The sequence below is a fragment of the Tenrec ecaudatus genome, chromosome 2, assembly GCF_050624435.1.
Source record: "Tenrec ecaudatus isolate mTenEca1 chromosome 2, mTenEca1.hap1, whole genome shotgun sequence".
Taxonomy (NCBI): Eukaryota; Metazoa; Chordata; class Mammalia; order Afrosoricida; family Tenrecidae; genus Tenrec; species Tenrec ecaudatus.
The window spans coordinates 218,900,032-218,922,718 of record NC_134531.1 but is presented as its reverse complement, the minus strand read 5'-3'; the positions used below and the strand labels follow the sequence as shown (position 1 = coordinate 218,922,718).

General features: G+C 48.0%; 1 protein-coding gene and 1 pseudogene across 2 annotated transcripts in view; both read left to right on the top strand.

Moving 5' to 3' along the window:
- Positions 1-22,687, top strand: part of DOP1B (DOP1 leucine zipper like protein B) — a 168,869-nt gene that overhangs the window by 43,985 nt on the left and 102,197 nt on the right. For both annotated transcript variants that reach the window (XM_075542318.1, XM_075542317.1), the window contains exons 3-4: positions 21,539-21,720; positions 22,506-22,676. In XM_075542318.1, the coding sequence (XP_075398433.1) occupies positions 21,539-21,720; positions 22,506-22,676 (353 nt within the window). The remainder of the gene's footprint in view (positions 1-21,538; positions 21,721-22,505; positions 22,677-22,687) is intronic.
- Positions 9,420-11,148, top strand: LOC142438976 (sorting nexin-10 pseudogene; annotated as a pseudogene).

The following is a 22,687-nucleotide window of genomic DNA, read 5'->3' as shown; positions in this document are numbered from 1 at the left end:
CTGAGTAGACTCCAATCCAGCCTTCAACCTTTCAGTTAGCAGCAGAGCATGTGAACTGTCTGTATCACCCAGAGACCTGCAGCATTTAACTTTGGCCAGGTCTTTTTCTTTACAAGGTATACTCATTGGCCTCTGAATCCCTCGGCCTGGGCGCATGCTAGTTTAAAAGCACAGCTGTGTCAACAGGCACCATCACCAGTAGCCTGAAGCTAGAGCGGGCCTTTGCTGCCCCTCCCCACATACACTCAGTGTACCTGTCCAGGTGGGGAAGCCCAAGGGCTGGCCCGGTGCCTGACCCTCCCTTCTTGTAGACCATGCTCCAGGTACTCGGGACCCCAGAATTTCCTGCAGACACTCCTGAGCTATTCCTAGACCTGCTCAGGCGTGGGCCCCATGCCTGCTCTCAGATCTCCCGGGTGGTGACTGGTGATGGGTGTGGGTGGACCTGGACATGTGGGCTGGGGTGTCCTCCCCCATGAGTTCAAGGCCCTTTGAATGACTGCTTGGAACAAGGGTCTAGTACGTGGAAGAGCACACGCCCATGTTTCTGTGTGGCTCCCAAAGTAAAGATTCTGACTTTGAAGCTGGCCTTCCAGGATGTTTTGAAGGTTCGAGAGAGAACACATTGTGACCAGAATTTCTTTAGATGCTGGAGTATGGGCCTCCTTGAGGTGTGGTCCCATGCGCTCTGGAGACTGGGAGTGACCCCCATGCTTGATGAAGGGTCTTTGTTTTACTTGGAGCTCTGAGACCCACAGAGTAAGGCTCTGATGTTTTCTAGCTCCGTATTGTCCGATACCAAAGGACCTGCCCCAGGTCCTGTGGCATGCTAACTGCTGTCCCGTCACTGTGGCGCTAAGCTGGGAAAGGCCCTCGTTGTGGCTCCACTCAGTGAGGCCAACTCCCCCAGTGGTGAGAGAGTGCTGGCTCAGTGGTCGATCGTCCCCTCTCCGTGTGCCCTTGACTTAATAATCGCCGTCCTGTGCGCTTAAGCAAAGTGTTTCCTCCACAACAGAACCACTTCTGGAGGAACCGGTGGAAATGGGACGGGGGTGGGGTGGGGTGGGGACAGAAGGTGACCTACAATAGCCTGCCACCTTCACCTTTCTGATACCAGGTTTAAAAATGCACTGTGGTTTTTGCTTAAGGGTCGTGGAGCCCCAGGCTAGTGATGGTGGGATCATTTGAGAACGGACAGCGAGGAGGGTGTAATCAGTGTCTCTGAGCATGTATACTTGTAGAAATTGCCTGCTGTGCGTCTTGTTGCGTACATTTTTACCACAATTTTTAAAATGATCATAGAATCCATACTCAACTCTTAGTTTTGTTCCTCCCCAAGTGTTAGGAACTAGATGGTGTCCCACCAAAAGACATGGTGAAATCCTAGCCACAGGCATCTCCGAGAGGGACCTAGTTTGCATATAGGGTCTCTGAAGATCTCATCAGATGGCTCAGTACATGAGTCACGTGGGTCCTAATCCAATCAGCGTGGGGTCCTTAGAAAAGAGAAGAGACATGAAAGGGAACAGCCAGCTGGAGACAGGTGTGTTAGAACAGCTGGAGCTACCGGAAGCTGGAGCTACCAGAAGCTACAAGAGACGAAGAAGGGGTTTGCTCTCTGAGGAACATGGCCCTACTGACGGCCTGAATCGTAATGCCCAGCGGCCTCCAGAACTGTGAGCGCACACATTTCTGACGTTTTAGCCCCCTCGTTCGGGTACCCAGAGAGCACTGCCCTCGAGAACGCAGTACAAAGACCGAAATAAGGCAAAGCTGATTCCAAAGAAATTAAATCGTTTACCTGAAGCCACGCTTCACCGCGTCTCCATTTTTTGCCAGGTATCATTTTTCTCATGTGTCCCCTGAACAACTAGGAAGGCTGTGTTCGGCAGGGCCTCCGCGCTCGTAGCTGCGTTTGGAGCTAGGAGCAGCGAGCCATCCGGACGTCATCACCCCTCTTGAGAGCTGTAGCCCTGAACCTCGCCCTGTGGGTTTGTATCAGGGTCCACCTGACTCATCTGAGTGCAACACAGAGATCTTTCAGTTGTTTGCAAAGAGGTTTCAACAATGGTGATCCTTACTAAACAAAAGCTTCCATCACAGGCTACCTGTGAAATCCCAGCCCCGTGATTCAGCGAGACTTTCAATGGCCTCCATGACCTTTCTGTGTCTTCTCATGCCCTTCCTCGCCACCCCGCCCCCTCCCCAACGACACTCACAGAGCTCACGCAGTGACCAAGCCACGTGCCTTTCAGGTAAGGAGTGACGTCCTCCTCCAGAGCCCTGGCCTGCTTCACTGCCTGGAACCCCCTTGCTGTTACTCAGCCTCTGGTGTGCTCTCCCCTGTCTACAGGGCACTGTTGCCTGGCGAGTAGCTCAGTGAGGGTCCAAACATGTGCCACTGGGCACTCTTACTCACTGAGCCGTTGCCCGGCTCCTTTTCTCTCTTGTTCTTCTTCCCTCTTGGCATGAAGCGCACAACCTCCTAAAGATGACGAGGCTTCCAGAAGGAAGGCGTGCGCGTCTTTTACTGGCACCAACGCAGCTTCACGTTTGCTCGATGGCAGAGACGCTTTGAAGTTGGCTTGCTTGGGCTTTTTTAATTAGCGAGCAGCTGGTGTTGCAGAGACACGGCTGTCACTCTGTGAGAGAGCACTTGGGGCCTCTCCCTCCTAGGCACTTGCTTGAAAGAAAAAGTAAAGCAGACTTAATAAAGTGCTCGTTTTCTGTACTGGAAGTAAAACCCACTGCCGTAGGGGTAGTCCTGACTCTTGATCCCTGCACATGTCAGGACAGAACTGGACTGGGCTCCGTAGGATGGTCAGTGGCTGATTTCCCCCCCCCCCGCCCCCCTCTTTCTTCCTACCTGTTTAAAAGCGGATCGCCAGGTCTTTTTGCTGCTCTGTCACTGGGTGGATTTGAGTTATAACTCTTATCAAAATCCATCCATTCATCTATTGTGTCAAGCACATTTGTACATATGTTGCCATCATCATTTTCAAAACATTTTCTTTCTACTTGAGCTCTTGGTATCAGCTCATTTCCCCCCTTCCCCCTTCCTCCCTCATGAACCCTTGATAATTTATCCCTTTTTTTTATGTCTTACACCAACCACTGTCTCCCTTCATCCACTTTTCTGTTGTTTTTCCCCCTTTGGGGGTGTTATATGTAGATCATTGTTATCAGTTCCCCCTTTCTCCCCGCACCTTCCCCTCCTGGTATTGCTACTCTCGTTACTGGTCCTGAGAGGTTTATCTGTTCAGAATTCCCTGTGTTTCAAGTTGCTATCTATACCAGTGTATATGCTCTGGTCTAGCTGGATTTGTAAGGTAGAATTGGGGTCATGATGGTGGTGGTGGAGGTGTGGGGGAGAAGCATTAAATAACTAGAGGAAAATTGTATGTTTCATCGGTGCTGTACTGCACCCTGCCTGGCTCATCCCTTCCTTGTGACCCTTCTGTTAGGGGATGTCCAATTGTCTACAGATGGGCTTTGGGTCTCTATTCTGCACTCCTCCTTATTCACATCGATATGATTTTTTTTGTTCTGGGTCTTTGATGCCTGATACCTGATCCCTTCGACACCTCATGATCACACAGGCTGGTGTGCTTCTTCCATGTGGGCTTTGTTGCTTCTGAGCTAGATGGCCGTTTGTTTATCTTCAAGCCTTTAAGACCCCAGACACTATGTCTTTTGATAGCTGGGCACCATCAACTTTCTTCACCACATTTGCTTATGCACCCATTTTGTCTTCAGCGATTGTGTCGGGAAGGTGAGCATCACAGAATGCCAGCTTATTAGAATAAAGTGTTCTTGCATTGAGGGAGTACTTGAGTGGAGGCCCAATGTCTGTCTGCTGCTTTAATACTTAACAAATAAATATATGTATATAGATCTATTTCCCTATTGCTGTATATATAAATTTTTACATGTGTACATGCCTGTATTTAGACCTCTATAAATGTCACTTGCCTCTAATTCTTTTCTCTATTTCCTTTTATTTTCCTCTTGTTCCACTATCATGTTTGGCTCTCATTCAGGTTTCAGTAATTCCTCTCAACTACATTGCCCTTGATCAAGCCCCATCAGGCATTCTACCCGCTCCTCATCATCAGTTTTAGATCACTTGTTGCTCCCTTTTCCCTAGGTTTGTTGGCACCTCCTTCCTTCCCCCTTCTTCTCCCTCTCCCATGTCTCCCCAGAACCGTTCCCATTGTCTTCTCCCCCAGATGGTTCATCCTGCCTATTTTATCTAGACATGCAGAGACAATAATTAGCACAAAAACAAGATATAGCAAAATATAATAACAAAAGAAAACAAGACAACAACAAAAACTAACAGCAAAATTAAAAAAGCCTGTAAGTAGTTCCAGGTCCGTCTTTTGACCTTTATGAGCATTTTCCAGTGGAGGCTGATGAGGTGCCATGCCCTGGCCCCAAAGTCTAGTTTCAATATTCCTCAGGGACTTCGTTGCTTTGCTCCCCTTGCTGCTTTGTTGCACACCCTTAGTGTTTCACCCCAGTGTGATGGGGTCAGATCTGGCACAGTTTCCACACGGTGTTTCCAGTGTTGTCCCCCATAGCACTATGAGTCAGTGAGAGATGTTGTGTCGTGCAGTGGGGCCAGCCCTATATTCCTTTCTGTGCATTGGCTGCTCCGAGCCAGAATATCGCCCTCAGGGCTTGGTGGGCCTGGATGTGAACAACATTTTTTTAAGTTAGTGGTCAAGTGTAAACCATTTGCACCAGCCAGGGTCTTAATATATAGGTAGATAGGTAGGTAGGGAGGGAGGGAGGGAGGTAGGTGGATAGATAGATAGGTCTACCATTGTGTTCTTGCTGTGAGTATACACAGAAGAACACAACCAATGTGACAGTTTAGTCAAAGGCTACTCACTGAAGGCTCAACCCACGTGGGGACCCTGCAAATGGATTTGGGCTTCTACTATTTTCCATAGCCTTCTGCAAACCAGTTGATCAGATTTAAATTCTGATACCATTCATTCCTCGGATTTGAATTTTATTATTTATACTCCTTGGATCACATGAGTTAATGTGCTTCCTCCATGTGGGCGCATTTGATGCCTCACTTAGATGGCTGCTTGGTTTTTTTTTAATTTAATTTTTATTAAATACTTTTATTGAGGGCTCTTACATCTCTTATCACAATCCATACATTCATCCATTGTGCCAAGCACATTTGTTCATATGTTGCCATTATCATTTTCAAATCATTTTCTTTCTACTTGAGCCCTTGATATCAGCTCCTCATTTTCCACCTCCCTCCCCTCCCCTCTCTTCCTCATGAACCCTTGATAAGTTATAGATTATTACCTTCATATCTTACATCGTCCTCTGTCACCTTTGTACTTTTCTGTTGTTCGTCCCCCTGGGAGGGGGTTATATGTTGATCAAGTAAACAGTTGCTATCATTTCTGATAGCTAGGCACCATCTGATTTCTTCACCATACTTTGCTGTAGTACCAGATCTTCAGTGATCTCTTCATGAAGATGGGTATTGTGTAGGGCCATAACATAAGAACTAATTGTTCCTAGATTGGGGCTTTGATTGAGTCTAAAATCCATGTATATATCTGTGCTTTATATATGTGTTTTGTTCAATGATAATGAGACACCATTATCATTTTATGATAGAAACTATTATAAATCCGTTCCTTGGAGCATAGTGTAATTCTATTGATAGTGTCATTAATTTAGCCAGTGGTATAAATTTAAAACACTATTGAGGAAAGGAAATCATGCACATATGGGCGGCTTTTCAGACTGCAATACATGAATTGTTGACTTGTATCGATTAAAAGCTTGAGTGACCAAATGCTGTTTACACGAACAATGAGGGTTGGTTGGAGATAAGGGGGAAACTTTCAATAATACTTATTCACAAAGGTGAAGGAGAATTCCGTGTCTGCTAGACTAATACATATTGTGAAAAAGCAAAGCAAGCCTACAGGTAATACATATATGGTTTCCCATATGGCTACCACATTGGGCACCCTCAAAGCAAAATATGAGCACCTAGCCTTCTTCTCACACTAGGACATTTCAGCCGTAACTCCAAGGGGGTATTTCACTTCCTTGATTCTCCTACAGGTGAGTTTAAGGTAAAGACCAGTTCCCTGAAAAGTGGGGTTTCCAAATCAGATCCTTCTAATGTGACTTATGAAGGATGTTGTGCATCTTGAAGGGACAGAGACTAAAGCCTCCCAGTTGTCTATAGCATGCACCCTGGGATAAAAAGTAGGTCGAAAGTTGGACTTTCGTCTAAGGCACGCTAATGAAGCTGAGACATATATTACTAAGAGAACGTGTCAGGAGTCATCTTCCAATCCCCGAGACTTGTTTCAACAAGTTTTGTTTGGAATAAGCCCAAGCATGTATGAAGTGGTATGCTAATAGCAAGACTTTTCAACTCACCCTCGTAGATAGGAAGCTTACCAGCAGCCGTACAGGGAACGGCCCCACTGTGTTAATTACCAACCTTGTTGAGGGACTTCCTCTTTTTGTCATTCCCGGGGACTGGTCTCGCCTGACAGCATGTCCAAAGTACATGATAAAGTGTCGCATCCCCGCTTCTAAGGAGGCTACCTCTCCCAAAACAGATGTGTTGTTCTTTTTAGCAGTCCATGGTTCTGTTCACCTTCACCAGCACCTTTATTCAAACGCGTCAGTTCTTCTTCCGTGTCCCCTATTCATTGTCTAGCTTTCACATGCATATAAGGCAACTGAAAATACCTTGCTTTTCAACACTTTGACAAGGTCATAATCAGTAAGACACAAGTGCACATCCTTCTGGTATCCTCTGCTTTCAGCCAGATCCCCCTGACATCAGCAATGATAACCCCTTTGTTCCGCATCCTTTTCTGAATCTGGCCTGAACCTCTGGAAGCTCCTTGTCAATATGCTGCTGCAACTGTTGTTCGAAGATCCTAAACAAAATTTTACCTGCATGTGACATCGGTGATATTGTTCTACAATTTACACATTCTGTTGGGTCACCTTTCTTTGGAATAGGTACAAGTACGGATCTCTGCCAGTCAATTGGCCAGGTAGCTTTCTTCTTCATTTCCTGACATAGACAAGTGGGTGCTTCCAGTGCTTCATCGGCAGGTTAAAACATTTCAGTTGGGATCCCATCAGTTGCTGGAGCCTCGTTTTTGGCTAATGCTTTCAGTGTAGCTAGACCTTTCTTCAGCGTCATTGGTTCTTGATCATATGCTCCTACCACCTGAAGTGCTTGAATGTTGACTAGTTCGTTTTGGCACCGTGGCTGTCTTTTTTATTTCTTCTATTTGCCCTAGCTTCTCTACGGTTAAGAGCAAGCTTCAGAGTCTCCTCTGACATCCCGTTGGTCTGGTTTTTCTGTCCTGTCTTTTTAATGACCTTTTGCTTTCCGCATGTCTGATGTTCTTGATGTCACCAGGATGTTCCTAATGGAGTGTGAGTTGACGGCCACAAAGGAGCTGAACCAAGCATGTCTGTTTGCAGGGAGCCATGGCAACTGGAGCAGCACCTAAATCGGAAATCCTAGTCTCCACATTATTAGCTAAAGCTCATTTTTTATAAGAAAATGTATATCCTTTCATCAAAGAAATAAACCCTCCTAAGTGGGTACAGTGTAGGGTTATGTGTTGGGCTGCTAACAGGAAAGTCAGAAGTTTGAACCCACCAGCCACTTCTTGGAGGAAAGATGAGGTTTCCACTCTTGTGAAGATTTACAGGGTGGGAAGCCCATGGTCACTTCTAGTCTGTCCCATAGAGTCACATGAGATGGAGTTGACTCGCTGCAGTGGGTTTGCTATGCTTTCTAGAGCCTTCAGCCTGCGGAGGTCAGAGGGGTGTTGACATACTGGCCATTATGTGACGAATCAGACAGGGGTCACAAACCAATTGCTGCCAAGCCTCCTCAATTCATGACAACCCCAGGTGTATCCCAAAGGGTTTTCAGTGACTGTTTTTTTTCAGAAGTCAGTCTCCAGGCTTAGCTTCTGAGGTGCCTCTGGGTGGATTTGAACCTCCAACCTTTTGGTTACTGGTTAAGCCCATCAGCCAGGCGCTGTTCCTCTGGTGTCTGTGTGACTCAGTGAGACTACGGGCAAGGAGCCAGGAGAAGCCTTCCCGGCAAGCTTTGCCTCTTCCCTACCCTGCAGCTTTTACAGAGGAGCGGGGAGGGTAAAGAATGCCCTTCCCAGCGGCAAGAGCTTCCTGCTGCTCCTCCCCTCAGGCACCTTCCACAGCAGTGTTGTGAGCTGGACCTCAGTACTGCTCCGCCAGCTGTCATGAACGAGGGGCTGCAACCCATTCCTTGCGTGGGTGAAGGCCACATGGGAGAAGGCGGGCGCTGTCTAGGGGCCCAGCCTCAGGAAGGCCTCGTTTGCAAAGGTGCGAGTCTCTCCTGGGGATCCTAATCTCTGCTCACATGGCCTGCCATTGCACAAAATGTTTTTGTTTAGTTTTGGTTTGTTTTTTTTTGAGAAATTTCTCCTAAAGTGTTACTTAAGACATAATCATCTCTCTTTTTACCCTTGAACCCGGGTTCCTGTTACCTCTTATTTGTCGTCTGTCTCCCCCTCTCACCAGACATAGGTTTCCTGCCCAGCTCTGTGCCTCTGGAGAGTCCCACCGCCCGGGGATCTGCAGCTGATCCTATGTCACAACCTGTCTCTCCTAGGGTGTATCCTCAGTCTGTCATTAGTGCACCTAGGTAGCGCCCTAATTTGTTTTTTGTCACAATCAACAGTGTAATTAGTAACTGCCCCTGGTGGTGCAATGGTTAAGTGCTCCTGTGTGAACCAAAATGTTGGCGATTCAAGCCAGCTCCACCGTGAGAAAGGCATGGCGATCTAGTTCCATACGGATTAGAAGAAAAGCCGATGAGGCAGTGCTGCTCTGTCATGTGAGGTAGCCGTGAGTCAGAATCGACGCAAACAGCTGGATCCAATAAGCCCGCTGCTGTTGGGCTGATTCCAACTCATAGCAACCCTCTAGGTCAGGAAGAACCGCTCCACACTGTCCCCACCACCGTAACCCTGTCCAGAAGCAGGAACATCTCGTCTTTCTCTCCCCTTGGAGTGGCTGCTTGCTTTGAACCATCGACTTCACGATCAGCAGCCTTTCATTTACCCCCCTGAGCCATCAGGGCTTCTTGGGCCTCATACATTGCTTTAAATGCAGTAAGCTTTCTCCCAGCTCCTGTGCTTAGTTTTAAATTGGCAATGGTGGTTAGAGCCAGGGCTTGTTGCCTGCTTACTTGTGCCAGGCACTACGCTATGCTGACTCTTTCCAGGTTGTAATCTCCTTTGATGCTTGCAACCAGAACCCTCGATTTTATAGGAAAAACAATTTTCTGAGGTAGCAAATGGTGGAGAAGACAGAAACTGGCGGTCCAGACTCCTAGCCCCATGCGCATAAGCCCAACATCCGGAGTCACCTCGGTTTTGAAGCAGACGTCGAGTGCCAGGTGTGGTGACACTTACAGTTGCTGCGAGCAAGTGCTGCTTCATGCCTCAGACACGTTATTCAGCGAGGAGAGCGGCAAGTAGTGGTTGACTGTCTTCCCAGCCCCACAAGACAAGCAAGCTAGCAAGTTCTGGGGCCAGTGCCTGTGCTCTGGCTTTGTCCACAGCCTCAGATGCTCTGCCTCCAGCCCAGGCCAACATGCGATGCCTGTGCCGCATCCGCGCTGCTCACGGTGTGAATGCCCCTCGCGGCCACCCTGGACCCTCCATCCACCCCACAGATGTTTTCTACATCTCCAGGGGTCTGAGGGCCCTCCCGAGTCCTGCTGTAACATCAGTGCCCCAGGTGGGTGGCTTTAAAGCACGGTGGGTATTTGCTCACATGCTGGAGGCCAGAAGGCCAAACGAGGTGCCTGGCCATGTGCCCTCTTTGGAGGGAGTCCAGAGGGGCCTCAGGACCTGTCGATCACCTTGTGGAAAGCAGCAATGGAAAGGCTGTAGGACTTGTCTCCTGGTGACGTCTGGGGAGCCTACCACAGGACCAGGCTAGGCAGCCCCAGGGTTCCTTGGGGGAGCTCACCTGGCATCTGTCCTCCCCGGGGCGCATGCTCCATGTCTCATCTGCTCCTTGTGTGCTCACCTGAATTGAGCGGACAACACCTGAATTGAGCGGACATGACTCAAGCCGTAATCCCAGGCCTCACCTAGGCTGCGCTGCAGGGGCGCTAGAAGCCAGCACCGCATTGCCCGTGAATTTTCCTGTGCCCAGTGAGATGAGGTGCAGTGATTCCATCTCATGAAGATCAAGATGAGCAGGTCTGCACTCGGGCTGCAGTGGATGCACATGGCCACACTGGAACTGGGCAGTGTGGTGCAGCTTGGGCCTCAGGAGCTGGACGGTTGATGGCCACACACAGCAGTCACACACTGGCAGTGGGAGCTGAGAACGGCTGCTGGTCTCTACATACACCACCTGTGTGTGCTTGCCACTGGCATGCCTTTCAGTTGGCTACCTCTGCTACCGCCCACCAGGTCACCTACCCACCTGCTGGCCAGCACTGCCTGACTCTACCCTGAGAAGCCACCAGAAGAAACTGAGGCCAAGGCCAGAGGAATAGTCCCTGATAGGCTCGAGACCTTAGGATTCAGAAAGAGGGCCTTGGCATCCCTGTACGGACTGTGAGATAGATCTCCATGCCAACGGGATGTGTTTACAATGAAAATATCCTGTGCACGAAGAAGATGCAGAGAATCGGTGTGGCTAAGGCAGAGACTCCAAAGTAGCACGTAACTGGTACCACAGCCAGAACTTCCATCCAAATGTCTATTTTTTCAACACCACACAGACCGGCAGCATCAGGGTTTGGATGAGTTCTTCAGAATGGGCCCTTCAGGTCACACTTTGACATTCGACTAGCAGCCTTCACATCTTCCTGCTGAACTCTGAATTCTGAAGACACGGGCGCCTGGTTTCTGGGCAGGCTAGATGCTCTGTGGAAGAAGCTGTGCACAAGTTTCCTCGATGACCAGATGCTTCCCTGAAGAAGAAGAAAGAAAGGAAGAGGAAATGATAGAAGACTATGAGTCGGAAAGTTCATGCGCTGCACTTGGACACAGGGAGGACAGCAGTGCGCAGGGATGTAAAAGAAGCCCGGCTCCCCAGAAATCCTGAGAAGCAATCCCAGTGCTGCCAGCTGAGTGAGACTAGCACATGACGTCCAGTCGTGGAGAGTAAGGCTTCCGAATAATCTCTTTACTGAAAGCTCACTATCTAGAGAGGACAGCTCACCATTCTTAAAGATGTTGGGTTGTTTACGAGCGGTACTTTTCTTTTGTCGTATTTTGGTTAAACTGCTGTAAAAACTAAAAGCTTGTGAATGCAATATCTATTGTGTGAGTCTGGGTGGACAAGAGAAACAAATTCACAGACACTCAGATGTGTATTAGAAAGAGCTTTAGATAAAAGAGCAATTGAATATTGAGAAAACATCCCAGCCCAGTCCAGATCAAGTCCATAAGTCCACTATTAGCCCGTATGTCCTATGCCAGTGTATAAAGTCCTCTTCCTGTGACACATACAATGGTGCTGAGTGCAGGAAGAGAAAAGGCCAGTGGGTGGAAAGTCTTGTGGATCCAGTGGCGGTGGAAGCATCTCAGCACTGGCGGTAGTCTCCATGTGGCTCCTGCAGCTCCAAGGCTCTGGCTGCCATCAGCAGAGCTCCATGTGGCTTGTCAACAGGTATGTGTCACAGGAAGAGAAGCAGAAAGTGTATCTGGCCTCCAGTGAGCTACCCTTCACACCTCCCAATGAGGTCATCAATCTGCAACACGATTGACAGGCTAGACTCCACCCCTTCGCAAGTTGACAGGAGATTATGTAACTGCCACACCGATCCTTTATGACCCAACGTTGCTGGGGAGGAAAATCTGGCCTGCAAATGAATTAGACGTTTGCAAAAACCCCATTGGCTTTGGTGATTTTTAAAAGAAGAAAGGGAAAGAATGCCGTTTAAAATGGAGAGAAGAGGGCTCTTCTTTCTGTCGGTGGGGCAGGGTTACCATGAGCACATTTGCTTGGTGCCTGTGTTGCTCGTTCTGAAGAGAGCGCTGCTGTAGACCACACTGCCTCTCTCAGACTTGAGGGTGACACTCATGGCTACCTGAGCTGCTCGGGGAAAACACTTTGCGTTGGGGGTCTTTGTTAGGCCACTACAGTAAGACATTTAACCTTCCCAGGATTCTCTTTCCACACTTGGCTGAAATGTGTGCCTTCTGAAGGGGGCCGTGGTAAAGCACTGTTCTGTATTAGAGGAAGAGGGAAGTAGCACTAGGAACTGACTGAAACTTGCAACATAGAGAGTCAGGGGTACACTTTCATTGCTTAAATAAATGGCTGGAAATGAAGAATTTGCCTTTCGTTATTACATAACTAAAATGACATATGTGTACTGGTTTCTTTTCAGGCTAAATGTGCAATTTCTGGTCATGAGGGAAACTTTCAGTATCACTACTGGCTAATTGTTACTTCTCTTTTAAGTCAAAAGAAAGATCTTATAAAAATCAATAAATGCAGTTTTTCCAGTAATCTAGAAAAGGCTGTTAATGTTCTGATTTCAGAATTCATTTTTTAAGTCCTTTCTTTTTAGAGACCTATACCTGAGAGTGGTATCCTTTTAACAAAATGCCTTTGTCCCCTGGTCCAAAGATAGATGTTGCTGATAAACTACTTTGAACTTCAAATTTCAGATGAGGCAGCGTTTTCTTAAGATGTTTCCCCAGTTCAAAGACTGTTTTTTGGCCTTTAGGAATATTTTCTAGTCCAGTCTGTTGGGGCACAATGCCCTGGCCCCAAAGTCCACCTTCAGCATTCCTTGGGGACCTCGCCGCTCCATTCCCTTGCTGTTCTGTTGCACCCCCTTAGTGTTTTGCCTCGGTGTGGCGGGATCAGATGGGATGCAATTCCCACAATGTGTCTCCATTATTGTGCCCTGTAAGGCTATGGGTCTGTGAGGGATGTCATGTCTCATAGTGGGGCCGGCCATGTGGTCCTCTCTGTGGACTGGCTGCTCTAATTGGGAGCATCGTCCTCAAGACCTGATTGCCAGGATGTGCTCCACTCTCTCCTCCTCCATCTTCTCCAGTGTGCTCTGATCAGCTATATCCCTCTCCCGGAGCTGCAGATTCAATGCCGTCCTTTCTAGGGGCAGGGGTAGGTGTCTACATAGTAGTTTGGATTGAGGCCGGCCCCCAGACCTCTCCATTGGTTCCCTACTTCACAATGGCATGTTGCATTCACATCTAGGAGCACTGGGTTGAAGTACCACAGACAAAGGAACAAGTGATCCAAATCGGTGGTGAGGTGGGTGTAGGAGGCCTGGTAGGGTGTGATCAAGGGTTATGTAACCAAGAGGAATAACTGAAACCCAAATGAAGACTGAGCATGATAGTGGGACAAGAGGAAAATCAAAGGAAGTAGAGGAAAGAGCAAGGAGGCAAAGGGCATTTATAGAGGCTAAAAGGCATGTACATATGCAAATATATTTATATATGAGAATGGGGAAATAGATCTATGTGTATATATTTATAGGTTTAATATTAAGGTAACAGAGGACATTGGACCTCCACTCAGGTACTCCCTCAATGCAAGAATACTTTCTCCTATTAAATTGGCATTTTATGATGCTCACTTTCCTGACACAACTGCTGAAGACAAGCAGGTGAATAAGCTGTGGTGAAGAAAGCTGATGAACAAATGTGGTGAGGAAAGCGGATGGTGCTCGACTATCAAAAGAGATAGCATCTGGGGTCTTAAAAAGCTTGAAGGTAAACAAGTGGCCATCTAGCTGAGAAGCAACAAAGCCCACATGGAAGAAGCACATCAGCCTATGTGATCACAAGGTACCGAAGGGATCAATTATCAGGCATCAAATAACAAAAATATCATATCATTGTGTGCCCACCTCCCTGATACAATTGCTGAAGACAAATAGGTGCATAAGCAAATGTGGCGAAGAAAACTGATGGTGTCCGGCTATCAAAAGATAGAGCATCTGAGGTTTTAAAGGCTGAAGGTAAACAAGCAGCCATCTAGCTCAGAAGCAACAAAACCCACATGGAAGAAGCACACCCTGTGCAATCACGAGGTATCGAAGGGATCAGGCATCATCAGAACAAAAAATAATATCATAGTGAATGAAGGGGGGAGTGTGGAGTGGAGACCCAAAACCCATTTGTAGGCCACTGGACATCCCCTTACAGAAGGGTCTTGGGGAGGAGGCAAGCCAGTCGGGGTGCAACGTAGCAGTGATGAAACATACAACTCTCCTCTAGTTCCTAAATGCTTCCTCCTCCCCTACTATCATGATCCCAATTCTACCTTACAAATCTGGCTAAACCAGAGGATGTACACTGGTACAAATAGGAACTGGAAACAGTGGATCCAGGGTGGTGTGAGTGGTGATGCTGGGAGGGTGGAGTGAGGGTGGGTTGGAAAGGGGGAACCAATTACAAGGATCTACATATAACCTCCCCCCTGGGGGACGGACAAGAGAAGAGTGGGTGAGGGCAGACGTCAGGCAGGGCAAGATATGACAAAATAATAATTTATAAATTATCAAGGGTTTATGAGGGAGGGGGAATGGGGAAGGATGGGGAAAAATGAGGAGCTAATGCCAGGGACTTAGGTGGAGAGCAAATGTTTTGAGAAACAAAGTATTTTGCTTTGAGGGAGTACTTGAGTGGAGGCCCAATGTCCGTCTGCTACCTTAATACTAAACCTATAAATATATGCACATAAATCTATTTCCCCATCCTCATATACAAATATAATTACATATGTACATGCCTTTATTTAGATCTCTATAAATGCCCTTTGCCTCCCAGCTCTTTCCTCTATTTCCTTTTGACCCACTATCATGCTTAGACTTCATTTGGGTTACAGTAATTCCTCTTAGTTACATTACCCTTGAGCATGCCCTGCCAGGCAGGCCTCCTAAACCCTCCTCACCACCAATTTGGATCACTTGTTCCCTTGTCCCTGGGTTTGTTAACACCACTTCCTTTTCCCCCACCTTCCCCTCTCCCATGTCCCCCCGGAACTGTCGGTCCCATTGTTTTCTCCTCCAGATTGTTCATCCAGCCTACCTTATTTAGATAGACCTGCGAAGATAATAACATGCACAAAAACAAGACCGAGCAAGAACAAGCAACAAAAAAAATAACAACAGCAAAAAGGCAATGACCAAAAAAAAAACACAACAACAACAAAAAGCTTGTAGTTAGTTCAAGGACTGTTTGTTGGTCTTTAGGAGTGTTTTCCGGTGGAGTCTGATGGGGTGCCACGCCCTGGCCCCAAAGTCTATTTTTGGTACTCCCTCAGGACTTCGTTGCTCTGTTCCCCTTGCTGTTGTATTGTATGCCCTTAGTGTTTTGCCTCAGTGTGGCAGCATCAGATCAGGCGCAATTCCCATAGTGTCTCCCATGTTGTCCCTTGTAGGACTATGGGTCAGTGAGGGATGTCGTATCTCATAGTGGGGCTGGCCATATGGTCTTCTCTGTGGATTGGCTGCTCTGAGAGGGAATATCATCGTCAAGGCTTGGTGTGCCAGGATGTGCTCCACTCTCTCTTCCTTCCCGTTCATTTGTTTTGTGTTCTCTGATCAGGCATGTCCCATTCTCTGAGCCACAGCTTCAGTGCTGTCCTCTGAAATAAATTCTTCTGGGGAAGGGGTAACTGTTCACATAGTTGAAATAGGGGCCGGCCCCTCAGACTCTCCAGTGGTTCCCTACTTGATGCTGGCATGTTGCATTCACATCTTGGAGCACTGGGTTGAAGTCTGGTTCCTCTTTCCCTGTGGAGATATAAACAATACCCTCCCCTTGGGTGGGTTAGTGCACTGTACCCCCACTACCCATTTTTTTTCCTTTCCCTTCCACCCTTTTAGTTGGCTCCCACATGTATCCGTGGATTTGGTCTGGCCCCTACCATACTACCTGGTCCTTTCCCCAGGAATATTTGTATACAGTAGCTTTTTCCCTCTGCCCCTTTTGAATTTTTTTTAAGCGTACCTCAGCGATTCATGTTGTACTTGCCCTTTTGTGCTGGGCTTACTTTGCTTAGCATGATTTCCTCCAGTTTTTCCCATGCAGCAATGTGCTTCATGTGTTCATCACTGCTTTTTAGCAATGCGTAGTCCTCCATTGTATGTATGTACCACAGCTTTGTAATACACTCGTCAGTTGATGGAAATTTGGGTTGTTTCCAACTCCTTGCAATTGTGAACTGTGCCGCCATGAACATTTGAACACAGATGTCTGGCCTTGGTTTGTTTCTTGCCTCTTCTGGGTATATGCCCAGTAGCAGGATTTCTGGGTCATTTGGTAGCTCAATTTCTGTCTGTTTTATATATTGCCAGGTCAATTTCTGTACATACTTACAGGTCCACCAGCAGTGGATAAGAGTTCCTGTCTCTCCACAGCCCCTCTAACACTTGTTGCTTTCTGATTTTTTTTTAATTGGGCTACATTTGAGGATGTTAGATGGTATCTCATTGTTGTTTTAATTTGCATTTCTCTTATGGCTAAAGATCGGGAACATTTTCTCATGTTTGTTGGCCATTCAGATTTTTGCACTAGTGAAACTTCTGTTCAGGTCCTTTGCTCACCTCCTCAGTGGGCAATTAGTTAGTTTTTTTTCTCTTTTTGGAAGCTAGCAGAGTATTGTAGATTTTAGTAATAAGGCCTTTGTCTGATGTGTCATTGCTAAAGATGGTTTCCCAATCTGTGCACTCTCTTTTACTCTCTTGGTGAATTCTTTCAATGTACACAGGTGTTTTCAGTATATCCCACTTGTTAATTTGTGCCTCCTCTGTGTTTATGTCTTCCCTATTTCTGATAGCCTATGTATTCCCTGTGCCAAAGTTCTCAAGTTAGTCCCAATTTCCTCATTGATGGCCCTAATAATTTGGGGTTTTACTTCAAAGTCTGTGATCCACCTTGAGTTTATTCTTGTGCATGGAGTGAGATAAGGGTCTTGCTTCATTTTTTGCAGGTAGATATCCAGTTTTTCCAGCACCACTTGTTGAAGAGGGCATCTGTTTCCCATTGGATATTCTTTGGACTCTTAGCAAAGATCAGTTGTCTATATGCTGATGATTTTATTTCTGGGTTTTCCGTTCTTTTTCATTGGTCTGAGTATCTGTCATTATACCAATACCATGCGGTTTTGACCACTGTGGCTATATAGGATGTGCTAAAGTCAGGTAAAGCAAGCCTTCCCACTGTGTCCTTGAGGAGTTCTCTGCTAATTCTGACCTTCTTCCCTCTCCATATGAAGTTGGTAATCAGCTTTTCCATTCCTTTGAAGAAAGATGTGGGTAATTGTATCGGGATTGCATTAAACTTATATAGTGCCTTGGACAGGACTGATATCTTTACTATATTGAGCCTTCCAACCCACGAGCATGGGGTATTCTTCCATTTGTTGAGGTCACTCTTGGTTTCTTGTAGTAGTGTTCTGTAGTTTAACTCATATAGATATTTTGTTCTTTTAGTCAGGTATATCCCTAGCTATTTCTATTTGTGTTTGGCTATTGTGAAGGGTACCACCTTTTTGATCTCTTCTTCTGTGGTCTTCTCCAATGTGTATAGAAGTCCGATGTGTATAACAGTCCAATGGACTTCTGTTTGTTGATCTTGTCTCCTCCACTTCTGTGGTCTTCTCCAATGTGTATAGAAGTCCGATGTGTATAACAGTCCGATGGACTTCTGTTTGTTGATCTTGTATCCTGCCACTCTGCCAAGCTTCTCTATTGCTTCCAGTACTCCCCTTGTGGAGCTTTTGGGATTTTCCATATATATATAACTATCGTTATTTGCAAATAAGATTATATATATATATATATATATATAGTTTCACCTCTTCCTTCCCCATACGAATACCTTTGATGACTTTTCTTTGCCTTATGCTGTTAGCTCAAACCTCCAGCATGATATTAAATAGGAGTGGGGACAAGGGGCTTCCTTGTCTGGTCTCCTTTTTCAGTGAGATTGTGTTCATCTTTTCTCCATTGACTACCACGCGGGCTATTGGTTTTTCATACATAGCTTGTATTGTCTTGAGGAATTTTCCTTCCATTCCTATCTTCTCAAGTGTCTTAAACAGGAATTGATGTTGGATGTTGTCTAATGCTTTTTCTGCATCAATCGATATCATGTGGTTTTTATAATTTTTCATGTCAATGTGGTGAATGATACTAATGGTCTTTTGTACGTTAAACCATCCCTGTATCCCTGGTATGAATCCCACTTGGTCATGGTGAATTATTTGTTTTATATACTTTTGTAATCTGTTGGCTAGTATTTTGTTGAGGATTTTTGCATTTATGTTCATTAGGGATATTGATCTGTAGTTCTCTATTCTTGTGGGATCCTTGCCCTGTTTGGGTATCAGAGTTATACTAGCTACATAGGAGTTTGGCAGTGTGCCGTCTTTTTCTGTGTTCTGGAAGAGTATGTGTAGGATTGGAGTTAGTTCTTCCCTAAATGCTTGGTAGAATTCTCCGGTGAAGCCATCTGGTGCAGGGGATTTTTTTGTTGGTAATCCCTTAATAACATTGTCTGTTTCTTCTATTGCTCTGGGCCTGCTGAGATTCTGGACAGATAGAGAGAAGGATAGAGAGAAGAGAGGGAAACAAAAGTAACAATATAGCTGAGCCCTGATCCCTGCCCCAGGGGAAGGGGGGGAGGCTGCAGGGGTTTAATCCCTGCCCCGAGGTGGCGGCAAGCTGTGGCTGTGTTGAGATTAGGCCCCTGTGCTGGCTCTAAATGGTCCCACCTCTGGCCGAGACAGTGGCCAAGCTAAAATCAAGCCCTAGCCAGCCCCCAATGTGGTAAGCCAAAAGCCCCCAACCCCTCAAAATCTTGTGGGTCTGTGTCTTCTTATCTTTATGATGCTCCTCCTGCAAACTAGCAGTGTTGAATTTCCCTCTTAGTAACTCTCCTGGGCTGATTTCTGCGGAGTCCCTCTGGTATGTGTTACTCAGTTGCCTTCTTCCCAGAAGTCCTTCTAGTCTCAGAACTTAAGGGACAGTTCAGTGGCAGGGAATTTGGTTTATCGAGAAAAGGTCTTTGTAGCATATGAAACAGAGTTCGGTGGTGAGCAGGGACAGGAGGAGACGGGAAGTAATAGACTAGAAGGTGGATAGGTATAAGCTTGGGTGAGAAGGAAGACAAGACCCTAAAAGCGGGGGAGAGGGGGTCTGGAATAGGACAAGCCCTGGGGGGAGAGTTGGTAGGCTGCTTGGGTTGTTGAATGCAAAAATGATGATCTGATATGTAAATTCACAACTGATTTACAACAGAAAGTTTTGTTTGTTTTTTTAAAATGAAATAAAATGGTTAGTTGACTACTAAAAAGAATGTTGTACCGTATAGGCCCATGTGGCTGCCTTCATTCTGGTATGTATTTCCCCGCCAGACCATAAGGTCCTAGAAGAGCAGGGACTGTGGAAGAGCTCCTGCCCGCCGTGCAGCCATGGGACGGTGACCCTGAAGTGATAATGAACAGGAAATACTCCATGGCCTCAACAAGTAGCTGCAGCGGACCATTTCCATAGGCTGGGATCAGGCTGTGGAGAGTCTGTAACAATGGCGCAGAAGTCAAAGATGTAGCAGGTGTTCACTGGAAAATGCCGTCCTCTTGACCTTCTCCCCGGCCCTCCGTGCCTTCCCGAGCAGCCACCATCATGAAGTTTCTCGTCCCTCCTTCTGCAAAGAGTCTGTCATTGAACAGCTTCTTGCTGTCACATGGGCCCCATGTGTCAGAGTAGAGCTGTGTTCAGGGGCATGGGGCAAGGTGGGGGGGGCCAACAGGACTTGAACTCCCAGCCTCTCAGCAGCCAAACGTGTTAACCATTTGTACCACCCTGGGACTCCTTTAAAGTTAGAGTTGTACAGAGTTTGACAGTCTCTTTAGACTACAAGCTTTCATGGAAAAGTAATGCTAATTTTCCTTATCTTTCCTTCACTTCCCTACCATCTCAGTGTTTGTTTTAGAGGTGTGATTGTTTTCCTTGTAAAAATACAGCTGTCGGGACCCAAAGAAGGCAGTATTCTTACACCTGGAAAGATTGTAAAAGGCTTGTGACAGACTCCCAGCCTGCCCTTCTGTTTTAGGCTCTGTGCACAGAGGACAATGATGAGTCCCCGGGGCAGACCCTGCCCTTAGCTTGGAGCCCCTGGCTTAAGTCACTCACATAAAGATTAGAAGTGCACGTCGATCTGAGATGCCTCGGAAGAAATGCCTGGCAATCTACCTCTGAAACCCGTGGAGCCCAGCTCTGCTCTGTCAACACGTGACTTGGAGTCACTGGCTGGCAACAGGATTTGGGGTGGTTTTCCATGTGTGTCCATGGCTGTGTGTATGGCTATGTGTATGTGTCTGTCTGTGTGGGTGAGTCCACAACTGTGTCTAGGCTCCCCATCCAAGTGAAGCCCTGCGCAGATCATGGTCAGGATGGCGCTGTGGGTGCAGGGATGGGGATATGCTCGTGGAATCAGTGGGGGAGGCACCCAGCAAGGTGGCTGGAGAGGGTCAGGCGGGAACCACAGGCCCTTTTTGTTTTGAGCGGGGAGAATGGGCAGTAGTTGGATGTCGGAGGCCCTTGAACAGCAGTTGAAGAACCGTGAACTTTACCCTGTTGGTTTTCAGTAAATATTTGCATACATTCATGAGCTGGCTCTGTGGTTCCTTCCCTCGTCATGACAGACACGCCACATTATACACTTAAGCCAGTGGGAGGGCCCTAACCTCTGGCTGCCACACTAGCTTTGTGGGCCTGCTCGCTCTCCTGGGCTGACTTCTCAAACTACAGACACCAGGACGCATTCTGTCAGACAGGCCACGTGCCCGGGTCAAGGAGACCCGTCTGGGGAGCGCTGATGTTCTGTCCCAGCAAGGCTGCAGTGCCCCCCCCCCGGCCCCCCAGCATGACCACCACTGACCGTTCCACCTGAAGTCACTGCAAGTGCCTGGGAACCCATTTCCCCCCGGGGCAAGCCCCCTCCCACCAGGTCCCTGGCAGTGGATGTGGGAAGCCGTGGGGTAGGAGGAGCAGCCAGTTTCCATCCCCTCTTTGTGCAAGAATTCAGACCGTAGAGGCCCCCACCAAGGCGTTCTTTAGGCACAGGCCCCCTTCCCCTGGTAACGGCCACTCGAGGTAGGCACACCCTCCCCTGTGCACAGGCTCCATCACGCCGCGAGAAGCCAGCCTCACAGTGGCTGAAGACAGACAGCGTCTCCTCGGCTGTCCGCTTCGGTGTTGGCTTCACCCCAGTAAGGCAGGCTGGGGGCCTTGCTCAATGCCGGGCGCACCAGAACCCCGCCCAGGACCCTCGCCGTCATGACCCCAGAGATCCAGTAGTGTCGTCTTACCTGCTTGGTCCCTTTCCTCTAGCCACGCCTGGCACTGTCCATGGTCTCTCTGGCCTCATCAAGCTCCTCTGTCCGCTGCCAACAGCACCGCCTCCTTCCTCACGTGTTGCTTCCTCTCGTCCGTCCGCAGGCCCTGCAGAGTAACCTGAAGTACTCCTTGTTGCCAAGACGGCTCATCATCAGCAAGCGACTGGCCCAGTGCCTGCACCCGGCCTTGCCCAGCGGGGTGCACTTAAAAGCCCTAGAAACCTACGAGATTATCTTCAAAATTGTCGGGACCAAATGGCTGGCCAAAGATTTGTTTCTCTACAGGTACGGTGGCTTCTCTGCCTCGTTGCCCTCCACTCCATCAAGCAATCCTGTTCCATCTCCCACGACTAGAAAATGACAAATGAGCAGAAGGGCGAGCCAGGGGCAGAAGGATCCATACAGCCATCGTGAGGAGCTCCCTCCGGGCTTTTGTTAAAACCTCTAGCGTACACAGGGCAGGGGGGTGATTAATATGCATGCCGCTGAGTGGCCCACTCCTTCCCTCACAGAGTACTGTGATCGTGCCTGTGTGTCACTTTTCAATGGGGGTTCTGCCTTTTAAAACTCCCTGCACCCGCCTTTCCCGTTGGAACTCCTGGTTCAGGGTGTGCCTGTCTCCTAGGGCTGCCGTAGCAAAACCCCACAAAGTGCATGACTCTAAGGAACACGAATGCGCTCCCTCGCGGTCCCCAAGGGTAGGGGTCCCGTCAAGGTGTCGGCAGTGTCCCTTCCTCCTGAGGCTCTGCAGGGAGCTCCTTCCTGCTGCCTCTCCCCTGACTTCTGGTGACCGCCGGCAGTCCTGGCGTCCCTTCACACATGTCTTCCCTTTATGTGTGGCCCTGTCCCCGTGGCCCTCCTCCCCTTTTATCAGACCCCACTCACCAGGGGTTAGGATTCCACCCACCCTGCTCCCAGATACTTCATTTACCGTAGCTGGTGTCGTCATCTAGGAGAGGCCCTGTGTCCCTAAACAAGGTCGCCATCACGGGTACAGGGCTTAGGACAGCAGTGAGTCCTGTGAGAGACCATTCAGCCCCTGACCACGTGTCGTTTCCCCTCTCTCCAAGCTGTGGGCTCTTTCCCCTCCTGGCCAACGCCGCCATGTCCGTGAGGCCAGTGCTCCTGGGCCTGTATGAGAAGTACTTCCTCCCGCTGCAGAAGCTGCTCCTGCCCAGCCTGCAGGCCTTCATCATCGGCCTGCTGCCCGGCCTGGAGGAGGGCTCGGAGATCTACGACAGGTGGGTGCCCC